This window comes from Eurytemora carolleeae, unplaced genomic scaffold (assembly GCF_000591075.1).
Source record: "Eurytemora carolleeae unplaced genomic scaffold, Eaff_2.0 scaffold331, whole genome shotgun sequence".
NCBI lineage: Eukaryota > Metazoa > Arthropoda > Copepoda > Calanoida > Temoridae > Eurytemora > Eurytemora carolleeae.
Genome location: NW_019396227.1, coordinates 169,614 through 185,160, shown reverse-complemented (window position 1 = coordinate 185,160; position 15,547 = coordinate 169,614). Strand labels below are relative to the sequence as shown.

Genomic DNA, 15,547 nt, shown 5'->3' with positions numbered 1-15,547 from the left:
CCATACTGATGAGTCCTAATAGGACGAAACACTGTGTCTATGGATATATATATATATATATATTTATATAGAAATATTAGAAAGTGTGAATATATTTTCATATTTTATATTAAAAATATCTAGAATATTTCTGTTGAAAAGAATTTCTAATATTAAGTACAAATTGTGTCCTTCTGACTATATTTAGGAAGAGATTTTCTCACTCAGAATTTATCAATGTAACGTAATTCTTAGTGGCAGTTTAAGGAATTCCAAAACCCGTGCACAATGTTAGGGGTGTATATTTTCTCCAATTTTTGTCCCCCCCGCCATTTCGAAAATCTTTTTTTCCCATGAAGTTATATATTTGCCGGAGGGTAGTTTTTTCTTCTAGTTTTTTAATTCTCTAAATTAGGGAAAACAAATGATGTTTCTAGAGGAAAATAAATGAATTTTTGGGGGTGAAGTATCAAAAAGTATGGGGTGGGGTGTCATTCTAAAAAATATACATCCCTGTCTCTAACAAAGGTTTGAATTTTAGAACCTCCATATATCTGGTAAAATCAAGGATAGATCTAGAGCTATATTTGGGACTGGGGACAATCTCAAGATTCTAACAGTTACAGCTAATTCAGGTGATTATTATATTGCCAAGACAGGGATTATAGTATATTGCCAGGACAGGGATTATGATATTGCTAATTCAGGTGATTATTATATTGCCAAGACAGGGATTATAGTATATTGCCAGGACAGGGATTATGANCTCCCTGCGGTCGAACCCTCAGTCACAGGTTAGCGTGATTGTGACTAAATAAAATCATGTTTTAGTATTGATTTTATTGTTAAGTTTTTTCTTTTTAATAACTTGGATTTAGGGATGTATTTATTCACCTGTATCTGGATTGGGTTCAGCTGTTTCCAGATATCAGAGTCGTAACTCTGCCTGAACAAAGACTAATGTTAATGTGTTCTCAAGTCCCTATCTCTGGGACTAGAAGAGTTTGGGTTCCACATATCATTGTTTAATTCATGGCTTTAAGAGTTTTAAATACCTTTTAATGCTCTGGTTTATCTTGACTCAGGGCAGGTATTCTTGGATAAGCAGGTTGGTGCCCATGGTTTCAAGTGAGGTTTACATTCTTGTATTCAACTTCTGCAACATGAAGAATTGAATATTTATTGTTTCTCCGTTCTTGATTATTTATTTGGAGAATCACATTTTCTTTTCTTGATAAAATATCATTCAGGAAGATCTTCTTTTGTCCGGTGTTCCTGCAATCAGAACAAGTTTTGTTAGATTTTACATATATTGACATGACAAGGGCTTATAAGAGGGTTATAAATTATATTGCCATGACAGAGGATTATAGTATATTGCCAAGACAGGGAATTATAGTATATTGCCAAGACATGGAATCATAATAGTACATTGCTAAGACAGGGGATTATAGTTTATTGCAAAGACAGGTGATTGTAGTATATTGCCAAGACAGGGGATTATAGTATATTGCCAGGACAGGGATTATGATATTGCTAAGACAGGTGATTATAGTTTATTGCAAAGACATGTGATTGTAGTATATTGCCAAGACAGGGTATCATATTATATTGCCAAGACAGGGGCAGTACATTGCCAAGACAGGTGATTAAAGTATATTGACAAGACAAGGGCTTATAAAGTATATTGCCAAAACAGAGGATTATAAATTATATTGCCATGACAGAGGATTATAGTATATTGCCAAGACAGGGGATTATAGTATATTGCCAAGACAGGTGATTATAGAATATTGCCATAACAGGAAAGTATGGTATATTGCCAAGACAGGGGATAATTGTCATTGTCAGCTGGTAGATTATAAACTATACAATTCAGTTTAATATGTTATTCATTTATACTGAGAGGATAATTGTTATCTTTTTGCCAGTGCAGATATTTGTGTAATTGCCAAGACACGTGATCATGTTACTGCCAGTACAGATAACTGTCTTATTGTCAAGACATATAATTGTGTAGTTGCCAAATCTGGTAATTATCTATTACGAATTGCAAGACTGTTGATCATCATGTTATGTTAACTACAAAAGATGATTGTGTTCTTGACAATTATCCTTTAATCCACCTACGATCTGTAACTATCTATGAATTCACTATTGATCTACAATTATACATGAGTTCTTTGATGGTGTCTTCCATGAATTAACTAATGCGAAGCAAGTATCGATAAATCCACCATTAAACTGTGATTATCTATGAATCCACTTCAGATCTGTCATTATTTATGAATTCTCTAATGATCTGTAATTATCTATGAATCAACATTGATCGTAATTAATAATTATCTATGAATCAACAGTGATCTGTAATTAATAATCATGAATGAATCAACAGTGATCTGTGATTAATAATTCTCCATGATTCTACTGATGATCTCCCAATTATCTATTAATTTAGTGATGATCTCCAATTATCTATTAATCTACTGATGATCTCTAATTATCTATTAATCTACTAATGATCTCCAATTATCTATAAATCCAGCTAATGATCTGTAATAAATAATTATCTATGGATTAAGTTATGATCTGTAATTAATAATTATCTATCTATGAATCCAACTAATGATCTGTAATTAATAATAATCTATGGATCAAGTTATGATCTGTAATTAATAAATAATTATCTATGAAACAAGTTATGATCTGTAATTAATAATTATCTATCTATGAATCCAACTAATGATCTGTAATTAATAATAATCTATGGATCAAGTTATGATCTGTAATTAATAAATAATTATCTATGAAACAAGTTATGATCTGTAATTAATAATTATCTATTTATGAATCCAACTAATGATCTGTATACTAGGGTTTGTAAGAGCTGCAGGAGGACAAGGATTGAACCTGGCTGTAATTATTCATGAGTCTAGAGCACTAACTGAGGGAAAACAAATTAGGGAAACTTTTTAAAGATCATCTGTTGAAAATTTAAAAAAATCGTATAAATGAATTACACTGGAAATCTTCTTTAGCGAACTGTTTAGCAGATCCGTTTTAGAAACAGATTTTCAAATTAATAATCAAATTTTTTGTTGTTTTATTTTATTCCATTGAGTTTTGCAAAAAGAGTTTATAAAAGTTTTTGTTTATTTTAGAGCTTTAAATCTGAAGGAAATTGAAGAATTGAATATTACGTCACAGCATACTCAGGAAACCGTTGATAGTTCATGATACTTTGTTACTAGTAAGATCATGATAACCTGCATAGTTCATGAACCCTTACATAGTTCTTGATACCCTGCATAGTTTATGATACATTGTATAGTTCTTGATACCTTGCATAGTACATGATACCTTGCATAGTTCTTGATACCTTGCATAGTTCTTGATACTCTGCATAATTTATGATACCTTGCATGTAAAAGCATAATTTTTATATTCCTTTTTGAAACTTTTAAAGCAAAATTTTGTGCTATTAGATAATAATCTTAGTCCGTTGTTTATTTTATTTACAATCTATATAATAAAACAAGACATTCGTACATATATATGTTGCCGATTGGGCTGAATTTTTTGTGGACACTCATGGGTGGCCGGGGGTGTTATAGGCTTTAAAAAATCGAATTTTTTTCTTCATTTTTTTTGTTAAATTTTTTTTTCTTCATTTTTTTTCCACGAGCAATGCCTTCAGCTAGTAGCTCATATTTTGTTTCTTGGGAGTTGATGCAATTTCAATTTGCATTGAGAGGAAAAAATCATTTGATACTGTGTGGTGAAATAAATATTTTGATCTATTATTAAGTTTTGTTACTTTCTTTTAAAAATCATCTTTCACAATTAATTATCTCACAATTTTGAATAAAATATGTTAACAGTTTTTTATGTCATTTCATTCTTTTACTTCAAAAATATTTTCAGATAGAATGGGCGAGGAGTTCCTATCAGAATGTCTAGGTAATTTTATACTGATAGATAAAATTGTTAAAGTCATCTTAATTTTTAAATACAGGAATTGTCAACATTTTTTATAATAACCCTCCGTCAAAAATTTTAAATTAAGATTTAAGTCCAAACCGTCGCCCCTTTATCCTCTTCATTATGGATGTTTGGTACTTTCTCAAAAAGCATTTTTCCCAAGTGGCAACTTCCCAAATGAGCAATTTTCCAAGCTACAACTTCTCAAGTCTGTTCTAGTCTCAGCGCTCCGCCCCATAGCATGTTCTAGCCGCAGCGCTCGGCCCTCCAACCCATCCTAGCCGCAGCGCTCGACCTCTCAACCCATCCTAGCCGCAGCACTCGGCTCCCAATGCAGCCTACGGAGCCTCATAAGACCTAACATGTGGGAAGTTGCCCTTGGAAAATTGTTACTTGGGAATTGTACCTCGGGAAAATACCCAACACCTTTCTCATTGCCAGTGACGAAGATAAATTTTTTTTTTGGGGGGGGGGATTGACAATTCGCGGTGCACTCAAAGCATTTCTGAAAACACCCACAAAGTCACAAGAAGAAGGAAAAATTTTATTTTTCTTGATTTGTCCAAAAAAAGTTTCTTCGCAACAGTTGTTATGATAAAGGCGTACCATTGTAAGTCATTGTTAAAAAGCTTCACCTAAAATAACTTTAGCATTCTCTTTAAGTAACTGAGGTTATGGACCACAGTGAGCTTGGATATCAAGAATTTTTCACTAAGTTTTTGAAGAGCAACAAACCTTGTATAATCAGGAAGGCTTACATTGATATCAAGAAACATTATTAAATTATTAGACTTTTAGGAGCTTTCGAGCCCATTTTCTATTTTAAGTGTGAACATGAGATTTGGCTGATTTTAAAATGTTGTCAGCTCTCGACCCTTGGTTTCAATTTTCCTACCCATTTTATTTCTGGATATAAAGAATGGAAGTATGCGTTGTTTGTTCAGTTCTGGAGTAGGTCTCTTTACCTAAGTTGACAATCCACTACAGAACCTGTGTTGTATGAGTAGTTGGAAATAAATTGAATGAATTGTATGAATGATAAATCTATCTCAGGGGAAACAAGTATTCACAGTACAATCTATTTTTCTAGTATATTGTATATTAATAAAAACTAAAATAAAATAAAAACTATTTCCAAAAGTAGAATAGGAATCTTATGTTTGTCCGATCAAAACTCATGTACCCCTTGACCCATTTGAATGAGGAACTTGATAGAACCACGGGAATGTTCTCAGTTTGGTTTAAACATTCTAANCCATTTCCACCTTTGATATTCGAGGTCGAACTTTATATGGAAAGTTTAGTTCAGGGGTGCATGTTTTCCTAAAAAAACCATTTCCCCCCCCCCGCAGAATTGGGGAATGTAAATTATTTTGTTTGAAGAAAAAATATCAAAAAGAATGAAAAAACTTGCCTTTTGATTTCAATTTTTCAATTTTTTTCCCCAATTTATCATAATTCATTCCCTCAAGAAAATCAGGTTTCCAAGCGACTAAAACAATAATGCCCGTAATGCTACTAGTGAAACGGGCTTAGCATGGATTAATTCCCAGATATGGAACAACAATGTTGAAGAAATTAAATTCTGCAAAGAATTTGGTCTAATGGGGCAAAATCAACTTATTCAAATGAATTCAGAACTACTCTCTTAGCTATTTAGGAAAATGGTGCTGCATGTATGAGAATTTTTATATAGTTTTTAAATCGATAAATGTTGAGGGTATTTTGATGAAATTTAAATTGAATTCCTGATATTTATTGCAATCTTCTTTCAGATCTCGTCTCTTATAATCTTATAATCTTATCCTTCATTTAGCAATTTCCATCGCCGATCTTATGTTTTGATAAAAAGTATAAAAAATGTAAAACAAAGGAACTATCTGGAACATTTTTCTTGGAACGCTTGCAAGGATTGGGTAAAGGAGGAGGAACCATGCCTGGATTTCTTTCTGGAACACCTGTCACCAGAACATCAGGTACCAGGAAGGCTTCCTAAAATCATGGAACACACCCTTTATTCCTTTAAGAACACGGAACGCTTAGTACACATATTTTCACGGAACCTTAGTACAAGATTATTTAAACCAATAGAACTCTAAGCAAAAGCCTATATAAGAACTTAAAAAGTGTAGTTAAAGACGAAAAAGTGTACTTAAAGACTAAAAAGTGTACTTAAAGATTAAAAAAGTTTACTTTAAGACTAAAAAGAAACAAGTAAACTTTGAACTGCATAGTCACAGATACTTTTGAAACATATATGCATATCAATTAAAAGCTAGGAACCCCAGGAACACAGTAGCAGCAGCGAATCCAGTGTTAGACCATCTTATGACCTCTAAGGACCTCTAATGACCTCTAATGACCTCTAAGGACCTCTAAGGACCTCTTATGACCTCTAAGGACCTTTAAGGACCTCCAAAAATAAAAATGTATTAACTATGGCTTTAAGCATATCAAACGAAAGCTAGGACTCAGGGAATACATGCCTAAAGCCATATTTAAATATTTTAATGGAGGTTATTATAGATCGTTTTAGGTCATTAGAAGTTCAAACAATAGATTTGTTGTTGCCATAGTATTCCCTTGGTTCCTAGCTTTCGTTTGATATACATATTATGGTTAAAAGATTTTCAATTTTGGAGGTCATTAAAGGTTGTTCCAGCTACTGTATTTTGGAGCATAATCATAACTACATGGGAACATAATCATAGATACATTGGAACAAAATAACAGATATTTTGGAACATAATCATTGATACATTGGAACAAAATAACAGATATTTTGGAGCATGACTCATAGATACAGTGGGACATAATCAGTGATACATTGGAACATAATCATAGATACATTGGAACACAATAACAGATGTTTTGGAGCATACTCATAGATACAGTGCAGTGGGACATAATCATAGATACAGTGGAACATAATCATTGATAAATTTCTAGGTTCCTGTTTACAGTTGTGGTGAACGGTATTTTAACTCTCAGGTACACACGAACATTTAATTTTCTATTCTTAAGAGAGAAAAAACTGATATTAATTTTGATATATCTCAAGAAAAATGATATTGATTTTTGATTAGGTCTGTATAACGGAAACTATTGGAGAATATAGGAAGGTATTAGATTAATAAAAGGAAAAAAGCTCTTAATTTTTTTTCACTTAATTTAGTTCATTGGGGAATGACATTTTTTTGGGAAAAGGTTTAATGACTTATTAAAAGTTTAATGTTTTTCGTTCTTAATAGGGTCAATAAAAATCTGGACGATATATTTTGAATTGTTTTTTCTTATAAGTTTGCTTTTAACACGTATATTATCTCTGAGCCAAGAAGATATGAGCAGGAAAAAAAAACCATATGAAAATAAATTTATTTTATTTTAAAATTTATCTAACATTTTGGTTCAGACAAAATTTTTAAATGATTACCCGAAAGGATAAGACTGTTTCGCAACTGGCGTTGCCCTAGTTTGTATAAAAATAGTACCGAGTTGAACTCCTTTGAACCGAACCGTAAGCACTCCGTTGCTCAATCCTCCTCATGTTGAATAAATACACAGGATAGGGCTTGAACTTTATTTCGGATTAGCAGCTTCAGTCTAATGAACAAGGAACATTTATATCTCATGGAAAAAGCATTGAGGGTACAAGAAACAAATAAAGTATCCCTCAGGCATTAAAAACCATGAACAACCCAATATTTATCATACGATTACTTACAAAATTATTTCTCAAGGATACATATTGAATATAAGAAATAAATATTTTAGAACTTTTTCTTGAAAACATTGAGTAGAATGAAAATAACATTTAAACATATTTACCACAGTCATTCGCAGGGTTTTCAGCACGAAATATTAGCACACTTTACGAATTCCAACTATATACTAGCACAAACGTTTTACTATAAATCCGTCCAATACACAAACTGCGCTTGCGCAGTAAAATCAAAACATACAAAATAAAACAAGTTTCTCCTCGTATTCAATTACTTCCAGAAACATCTGTACAGAATACTCTCTCGTCACAGGGGCGAACAAGAATCCCCCATTGAGCAGGGGCGTACCATAGACATGGCTCGCGTAACAAAGACTTAAGACGACTATACGGAATTTATACTGTCTGTTTTCCTTAATGCATGATTTCCTGGAACAGGGTGTCAAAAAAAAGGCTTCACACTTTTTTCTCTCATCAGGCTTATTTATTATCCGATCATACTGGTATTAATATCACATTGTCTCTGTAGGACTACATGGTTAAACAATCATCGGATTTGGTCGACCCTGTTCTGAATCTCTTGGGAGGAGTTTTTGAGCAGCCTACCCGGCTAGGATTTCCTATTCTCGCCACACTGCTTTAGATGATATAGATTTCATATTTTTTCCTTGCAACCTTCTTGTTTGCCACGGCCCAAATATTTTCAATTATGGGCCGGACATTATTTAAGTTCTTGTCAGGTGTAACCCAAACTTTGATTTAAGTTTTTTCATAAGAGGCTGGCATGGTTGTGGTGTCTGTTTACAAGGTTTAGTCTGGCCTCAATAGAGTTTGAAACCCCCTACTCAAAAATTACGAGCCCGCGTGGCCTAATGGATACGGCGTCGGTCTCCTAAACCGAAGATTGTGGGTTCGAATACAGTAATAACCAGAAAACAATGGACAAGATGACATGTAGTATTATTTAAGTGTACACCCTGTTCCAGGAAATCATGCATTAAGGAAAACAGACAGTATAAATTCCGTATAGTCGTCTTAAGTCTTTGTTACGCGAGCCATGTCTATGGTACGCCCAGAGTTGATAGGATAGTTAGATATACTAATTTTTGCAATAGAATATGGTTCCATCAGCGTATAGTATTGGTCCCCTGAAGCTGTTCTCCTTGTTAAAGGAGAAGGGAAGGAACTGGGTCTGAATTTACCTGGAAATTGTGGTTTACAGTGTCCTCCAAATTGGTGTTTGGTCATATTAGCTCCACCCATCTGTTAACTAACAAAGCTTTAAAGAGTTTAGGCTTATATTGGACACCTTTAAATAGACTTTGTCGTTTTTAAGCAAGTTCTGGACCTCCTTTAGCTTTGTTAATGTTCTTTTGCAGGGATGCTGATCAGTTTCATTCAGAGCAGTGTTGACCAAATCCGATAATTTTTTATCCATGTTGTAGTCCTACAGACATTGTGATATCAATTTCATTATGATTGGATGATAATAAAGCCAGTGAGAGAAAAAAGAGTAAAGTTTTTTTAATACCCTTTATGAACATTTTCTTTTTTTTTGCCAAATCATTGAATAAACCAATAAAAGACCACATTCACGGCAGAAGGCTTAATGTACACTTGCAAATGTTATATATTTAAGAGTTTCCAATCGTATTTTCCGTATCCGTATCCCTGTATCATCAGAGCTGAAAACTTTAGAATGGGATATCCTTAATCCGGATCAGTTAAATAATCTGGAGATTAATAACAACCATTATTTAATCTTGAGATTAAGAAAAAGAGTGGATCAAGCATTAATCCCGATATCGCCAATTCAAAAGTTTCCAGCTCTGGTATCACTTTGTTTCAGTATTGGGGATCTCCCAGACATCAAATAAAATATTTAAAAGGAAGATTTTAATTTTTATCATGTTAAATGTCTAATTTGCATCTATGTTCACTGTACAGTCCCACCCCCACACACTTTTTGTTTCTCTGTAATCTTCGGGGTTTTTTTTTGCTGTTTGTTGTTATGTCCTATCATAACTTATGAACCCCTGGACAAATTTGACTTATATTTTGAGAATCTCGTTAGAACCATAGGGATGATGAACTTGGTTTTAAAGTTCTATGTTGAGTGGGTTTACTATTCCCAAGGAAAGTTCAGTTTTTAGGTGAAGCTAATATTGTTAAAATCTTGGAATATTTTTTACAAAAAATCCATGTGTGAAATGATCAGACTTTTAACTCTTGGTCACTGAAGAGAAAGTATGTCAAGGCTTATTGTTTCACATATATTGTACTAGCTTGGGAACCCAGCTTTGCCTGGAAACTAAGCTAATATAAGTTGACCAAGAATTTGTAAGCCAGGATAAGAACATTCCCGAGATTCTACCGAGTTCCCCAATCAAAATTAGAGCAAATCGGTCTAGGGGTTTATGAGTTATAATCGGACAACTAACAGATATTACGACTTTATATATAGCATGAATCATTTTGAATTAAAATCTTCTTAAAGATTGGCATTTTCTGAAGGAATCGAAGGAATACCTAGATCTTAAAAACTACAGGTTAAAAGAAATTGATTTTGTAGATTACAGTAATAATAAATAAAAAATTAAGAAATTTTATGAAACATTTTTATTTTTAGTTCATACACAACACCAATATACTTCTCTTCGGATTGGTTAAATGAATGGCTTGAGTTTAGGGATTTAAGGTAGAATTTCACCTCAATACTGCCCCCACCCCGCCATTTCCACCTTTGATATTCTAAACTCAAATTATTTGATGTAACAGAATTCATTAGTTTGAAATAGTACGTTTTTAGGTATACTATCCAATGATTCTTTATTGTATCATTATATGTAAAAAAGTAGTAATATATGTTTGTTTCTCTGTTTGGAAGTCATAAGCTTAGTTTAACAATTTTAATATAACTGGTTCGACGGTTATAAAGAAAACTAAAGGCAAAGGTGGGTGCCCAAGCTATGATTTTTTAAACCTTCTCTACGAAGTCCTAACATTCCAGAGATGGAACTTAAAGAATTTGAGCTGCGGTTTAATTTCCGCCAAAACCCGGTTTGAATTAAGCGCCGGCTAAAATCTTGATACATTTGATACAATTTTAAGTGGAACCAACCATATTTAAACCGCGGCTTAAATTTAAACCGCCGCTCAAATTCTTTAAATTCGGCCACAGGCCCGGTAAATCCATAGATTTAACCGATATTTGAACTTATACCTGATAACAGAATATTGCTGTTACATTATTATTAAATAGGTAAATGTATATTTTCCATACCAAGTATATACACAATATTTTAAAATATCCAGACACCAGAATTTTACATAAAACTTTTAAGGTTGCATTTCGTCCACTTTGGGTGTCGTATTTCAATATATTTGTACTAAATTAAGATCTAAGATTATTCAAATTAGTGTTTTTGCTACTAACTCAGGTTCTATAATCCCTTTATCTTTGGAACCCAATATTGTAGACCTTAGATATTTCAAACAATTAATTCTGTTAGATCAAATAATCAAAGTTTGAAATATCAGGGTGTAAAGACAAAGGGATTTGAAAATTTAAGCTTGAACCTAAGACTCAATTCCTGTATAATTCAATCTTTAATAAAACTGTAAGCCCTTGATTTCGTGTCATACTTAGCAGTTTTAGTGGAAAATGAAAAGTGTATATAATGCGAAGTATATGATTTTTAATGATGACATGAAATATGAAACCTTTTATTTTCTGTCGAAACTGAGAGAGATATTGCAGTTTTTATGACCAGCAGCTTGAAACCTTCATTGCAATGTACATTGTTACACAAGCTGCAAATATGACGTCTGCAATTTTGACCCAAATCTCCAGAGATTTGATGTATACAGAGCTGAAAACTTTAGAATGAGATATTCTTAATCACGATCTCGCTTAATCTGATTATCCAATGTACTCACTTTTGATTTTCTCCTTAATCATCTTTTTTTTGATATCCCTACTGTATAAAAGTAACGTTTGATAACAATTACAGATACAATGCTATATCGATTGGACTAATATCCGATTGAATTAAAGTCAGCTGTTTACAAGCAGGCTTTTAAACAAATATAAATTTAATCATGTTAATACGAAATTATTAAACAACATATTTTATCACATTTTAGGACTATTGTCATTTTGAACGTTAGTCTTAATAAACTGTAACGGAGTTCAAAGTGCATATTTTTAGCAAAGAATGTCAGATCATGGTTGGAATCAATTATTTCTGTAAATGGGAACTCTGCTGGGTGTTTTCTACAGCTTAAAGCAGTTCCCTACAGAAGCAGCATTCTACAGTTCTGCTCCAGACAGCTCTAAAGGTTCATCTACACCTACAGCTTAAAGCAGTTCCATACAGAAGCAGCATTCTGTGGCGGTTATGAAAGTCGTCCTTCTTGGAGAATTCTCCGCGGCAGCTGAGAAGACTAGGGGGAGTTTCAAGAGCCACGTAAGATATATAAATCATGTGAATATAGCTTATAACTTTTTACCACGTATCTTAGATAAAAATATATAATCAGTTAGTCGTGAACCTTTGTAGTTATTTAGCTGATCGCCAAAATTCTACGGTTCTGCTCGAGACTGCTCCCTGTTCTGAAGACTCATCAATTCCAGCAGTTGAAAAGCTCCCTAAATCCCCCCACAGAAAGTAAAAACGCTCCTATATATTCCGTAACAAGTTTTAACCAATAAACATTTTTCAACCCCCACCATGTATCATTTAGTTAGACCTAAGGGTTTAACAAAACATTAATCCAAATTTACTTTCGTTCAATCGATGTTTAGTTCAATTGATATGACACCATCTACACCAGAAAAAAAAACTGTTTTTCAGAAGTTAAAGAGTACATCTTAACATGACACGCTGATTGGTTAAATTTTAAACTTCTTTCTTGGATATCGAATGCATATTAAATTCTAACATTTTGTTATGCAAACTTAGAATTAAATTGAAAGCATTTTGAATTTCTTGTTGACAAGATAGAACTTTGAAAATAAATTAAATCATAAAAAATGTCACGATCCTTGAAGGGTATTGTTTTTCAAGAGTGCAAGTGAAAATTGTTCAATAAGCAAGCTTTTGTTTCCAGAAAATTATTAAGTTTATCCCAACACATTCTATTAGATTTACTAAGAGAAAAAACTTTCTAAAATTAATAACTAGAAAGATTATTTTGAATGATTTAAATAAAATATAATTAATTCAATTTTTTTTAAGAAACGAACATGATTTAGAAAATTTGACAGATTATAAGTTTGTGTATATCGGTCCTCAGGTGATTATTTTTTAAGGAATGTTTTAGTTTCTTACTAAACGTTGAGAAATCACCGGAAAAAAGTTAAAAAAAATTACAACACAAGTTTTATTGAATCAAAGTTTAACCTTATGAATGACAAAATGAAAGGAAATGTTTTATCAAATATGATCGTAGATATCCTGATATCTTTATTTTTCTATCTTATACTTTCGTAAACAATGCCTGAAATTGTCTGCCCATATGTTCTAAAACAATATTTTACTAATTTAGTCAATTATGTTGAATGAAATCTATATATATATATATACTTTGCTTCTATCTCTGTTTGTTTGTATCCTTTAAACGTCAAAACGACTGAACCGATTGGGCTTTAATTTTGTCTGAGACCTCACATGACCCCAGGGAAGGCTCATGTATGCTCAGAATTTCAAAAGGTTGTCTCCTTTAACGCCTTTTCTAAAATAACTAGGCTTTTAGAGCGCTTCGCGCCCATCTTCTATTTAAATTGTGAACATGTTTTTTTTGTTGACATTTTAAAACAAAGAAGAAAAAAATTTTGCGGATTTTTAAAAAAAAAAATCGCGGATTTTCATGAATTAAATTTTTTTTTACAAAATTAAAAACCTTTAAAACACATTTTTTAAANAGAAAATTTCAACAGCCTCAGACCAATACTTTTTGAGTTATGTAAAAAAAACTACAGGGGGGGGTCAAATTGACCCCCCCCCCAGCGGGAATAGGGTTAAAGACTTTGGAAGTTCAAGTTTAGGTTCGGTTAAAGGTTAAGGTTTGGTTCAAGATCAAAGAGTTTGATTAAATATATGTTTAGGTGTGAAAAGATGGATATTTTTGGCACCAGGAGAGGAGCACAAAGTAACATTTCATTGATTTATTAACTTTTATTTTTAAACTTTTATCTGCCTAACAATAACGAAGATATCGTTTTTCTGTCCGAATTTAATGAATTTAAGCCGCGTCTCAAATCGCCCAAAAACCGGTTTCAATTGAGCGCCGGCCTAAATCTTGAAAAATGTAATACAATTTTAAGTGGAACCAACCATATTTGAGCCGGGGCTCAAATTCTTTAAATTCGGCCTCTGTTATCATAACTTAATGTGACTTTAAATCTTCATGCAAAGATGTCAATGCCCTATTAACAACGGTTCCCTTGAAACCTTAATCTGATAAAAAATGTGGAAGATGCCGTCGTTCTTCTGACTAGAAAAGTGTTTAATTCTGTGAGTTTCTCCATCGCTTCACATATTATAAACAAGAAAGGCACAAGTCACATTCGGAGAGAAACCGCAAATGAAAATAAAAAGTTTAAAGGAACAAAAAATTGATTTAATTCATACTTCATCAGACAAAGCTTTTAAGGGTAGTGAGGGTACCGTTATAATCGGGCATTAACATTTTAACATGGAGGGTCACTTGAAAGTCCCTTTAAGTCCCTTTAAGTTCCCTTAAAAAATTCTATCAGTTTTTGTGCTTAGGTTGAGACACGACCCGGGACTTACGTATATGATATTTTAAGTAATGAGTCACTTAGTCTACAGGTGAGTCCACTCTACATACNACCAAGTATATAATTTAGGATGGTTCCACCAAGTATATAATTTAGGATGGTTCCACCAAGTATATAATTTAGGATGGTTCCACCAAGTATATAATTTAGGATGGTTCGACCAAGTTTATAATTTAGGATGGTTCCACCAAGTTTATAATTTAGGATGGTTCTACCAAGTTTATAATTTAGGATGGTTCCACCAAGTGTATAATGAAAAGGATGCTCTGTCAATAAATCACAATTGGTTGAATGCTGCGAATATTAATTATATTCTTACAATTCTTAATCAACAGCTAGCAAGGAAAGAACAATTATTAATGTTTGATGGATGTTGAATAAAATGATTTAAGTTGTAATTTTTAAGTGACAGTTCACTTTTCAAATGGCCAGAGTATCCGATTGTCAGATTCACAAGGGGTACGCTTAAAGGGAGTGACCGGCTATGTAAGGTAGTTAAACTGAGTATGCAGTGTTGTGGAAAACTTCTTTCGAATTTATTTGAGACATATTAAACTTTTTAAAGATCTGTAAATCCTGAGTTTGCATACTCAGTTCAACTACCTTACATAGCAGGTCACTCCGTTTTAACCATATTCCGAGGGTCAATGAAGATAATATATCCATATTTTATTTAAGATAGAAAAAAAGGATATCATTTAATGGGTTCCATTGTGGATCGAGCATGCCAGGTTGGAAATGACTACAGTCTCTTTAATTTTGAAAAGTTATTTTTATGGTTTTGCTAGCTATACTAGCTAGTTTTTTTATTTAGATGTTTTTTTTTTAAATTTGTGTTGCATTTTGAGAAAACTGTTAACAGTAGAATGATTTGTCTACTAGAGTTTAGAATTTGTTTAAATTTCGATTGCTTAGTGTTGTACTAAGTAAATATGAAAATTTATAAAAACAAAGAAAAAAATTGTCGTCTTCACTCTTCGCTGTCTATGTAATTTACAAGGCTAATTTCTAACGAAGACGATCTCGAATTTGTCAATCAATCTCGCATGTTTATTGGGACA

The 15,547-nt window shown here is 32.7% G+C and overlaps 2 protein-coding genes and 2 long non-coding RNA genes across 9 annotated transcripts in view; 3 read left to right on the top strand and 1 right to left on the bottom strand.

Annotated features, from left to right (window-relative positions):
* Nucleotides 1-3,525, top strand: part of LOC111698720 (UPF0415 protein C7orf25 homolog) — a 19,220-nt gene extending 15,695 nt beyond the window's left edge. The window contains exons 16-18 of the mRNA XM_023469135.1: nucleotides 521-614; nucleotides 2,855-2,942; nucleotides 3,141-3,525. Of these exons, the coding sequence (XP_023324903.1) occupies nucleotides 521-614; nucleotides 2,855-2,942; nucleotides 3,141-3,216 (258 nt within the window). The 3' untranslated portion in view covers nucleotides 3,217-3,525. The remainder of the gene's footprint in view (nucleotides 1-520; nucleotides 615-2,854; nucleotides 2,943-3,140) is intronic.
* LOC111698722 (uncharacterized) lies at nucleotides 749-1,305 on the bottom strand. The gene is made up of 3 exons (XR_002764596.1): nucleotides 1,035-1,305; nucleotides 874-925; nucleotides 749-789 (listed from the first exon to the last, which is right to left on the bottom strand). It is a non-coding gene; the product is annotated as an uncharacterized LOC111698722 (long non-coding RNA).
* A 58-nt stretch (nucleotides 3,526-3,583) lies between the features above and the next one.
* LOC111698718 (jmjC domain-containing protein 4) lies at nucleotides 3,584-13,009 on the top strand. 6 transcript variants are annotated; one of them, XM_023469128.1, is made up of 9 exons: nucleotides 3,584-3,939; nucleotides 4,624-4,708; nucleotides 5,834-5,936; nucleotides 6,910-6,951; nucleotides 7,047-7,082; nucleotides 9,531-9,570; nucleotides 10,179-10,230; nucleotides 10,311-10,379; nucleotides 12,922-13,009. In XM_023469128.1, exons 1-9 carry the CDS (start codon nucleotides 3,867-3,869, stop codon nucleotides 12,992-12,994), a joined length of 573 nt encoding a protein of 190 aa, XP_023324896.1. In that variant the 5' UTR covers nucleotides 3,584-3,866; the 3' UTR covers nucleotides 12,995-13,009. The 6 variants fall into 6 exon arrangements, with proteins under 6 accessions (XP_023324896.1, XP_023324899.1, XP_023324898.1 ...); XM_023469131.1 differs by lacking the exon at nucleotides 4,624-4,708; XM_023469130.1 differs by lacking the exon at nucleotides 7,047-7,082.
* A 780-nt stretch (nucleotides 13,010-13,789) lies between these two features.
* Nucleotides 13,790-14,518, top strand: LOC111698726 (uncharacterized). Its single transcript, XR_002764597.1, has 2 exons — nucleotides 13,790-13,834; nucleotides 14,455-14,518. It is a non-coding gene; the product is annotated as an uncharacterized LOC111698726 (long non-coding RNA).
* The last annotated feature ends 1,029 nt before the right edge of the window (nucleotides 14,519-15,547 follow it).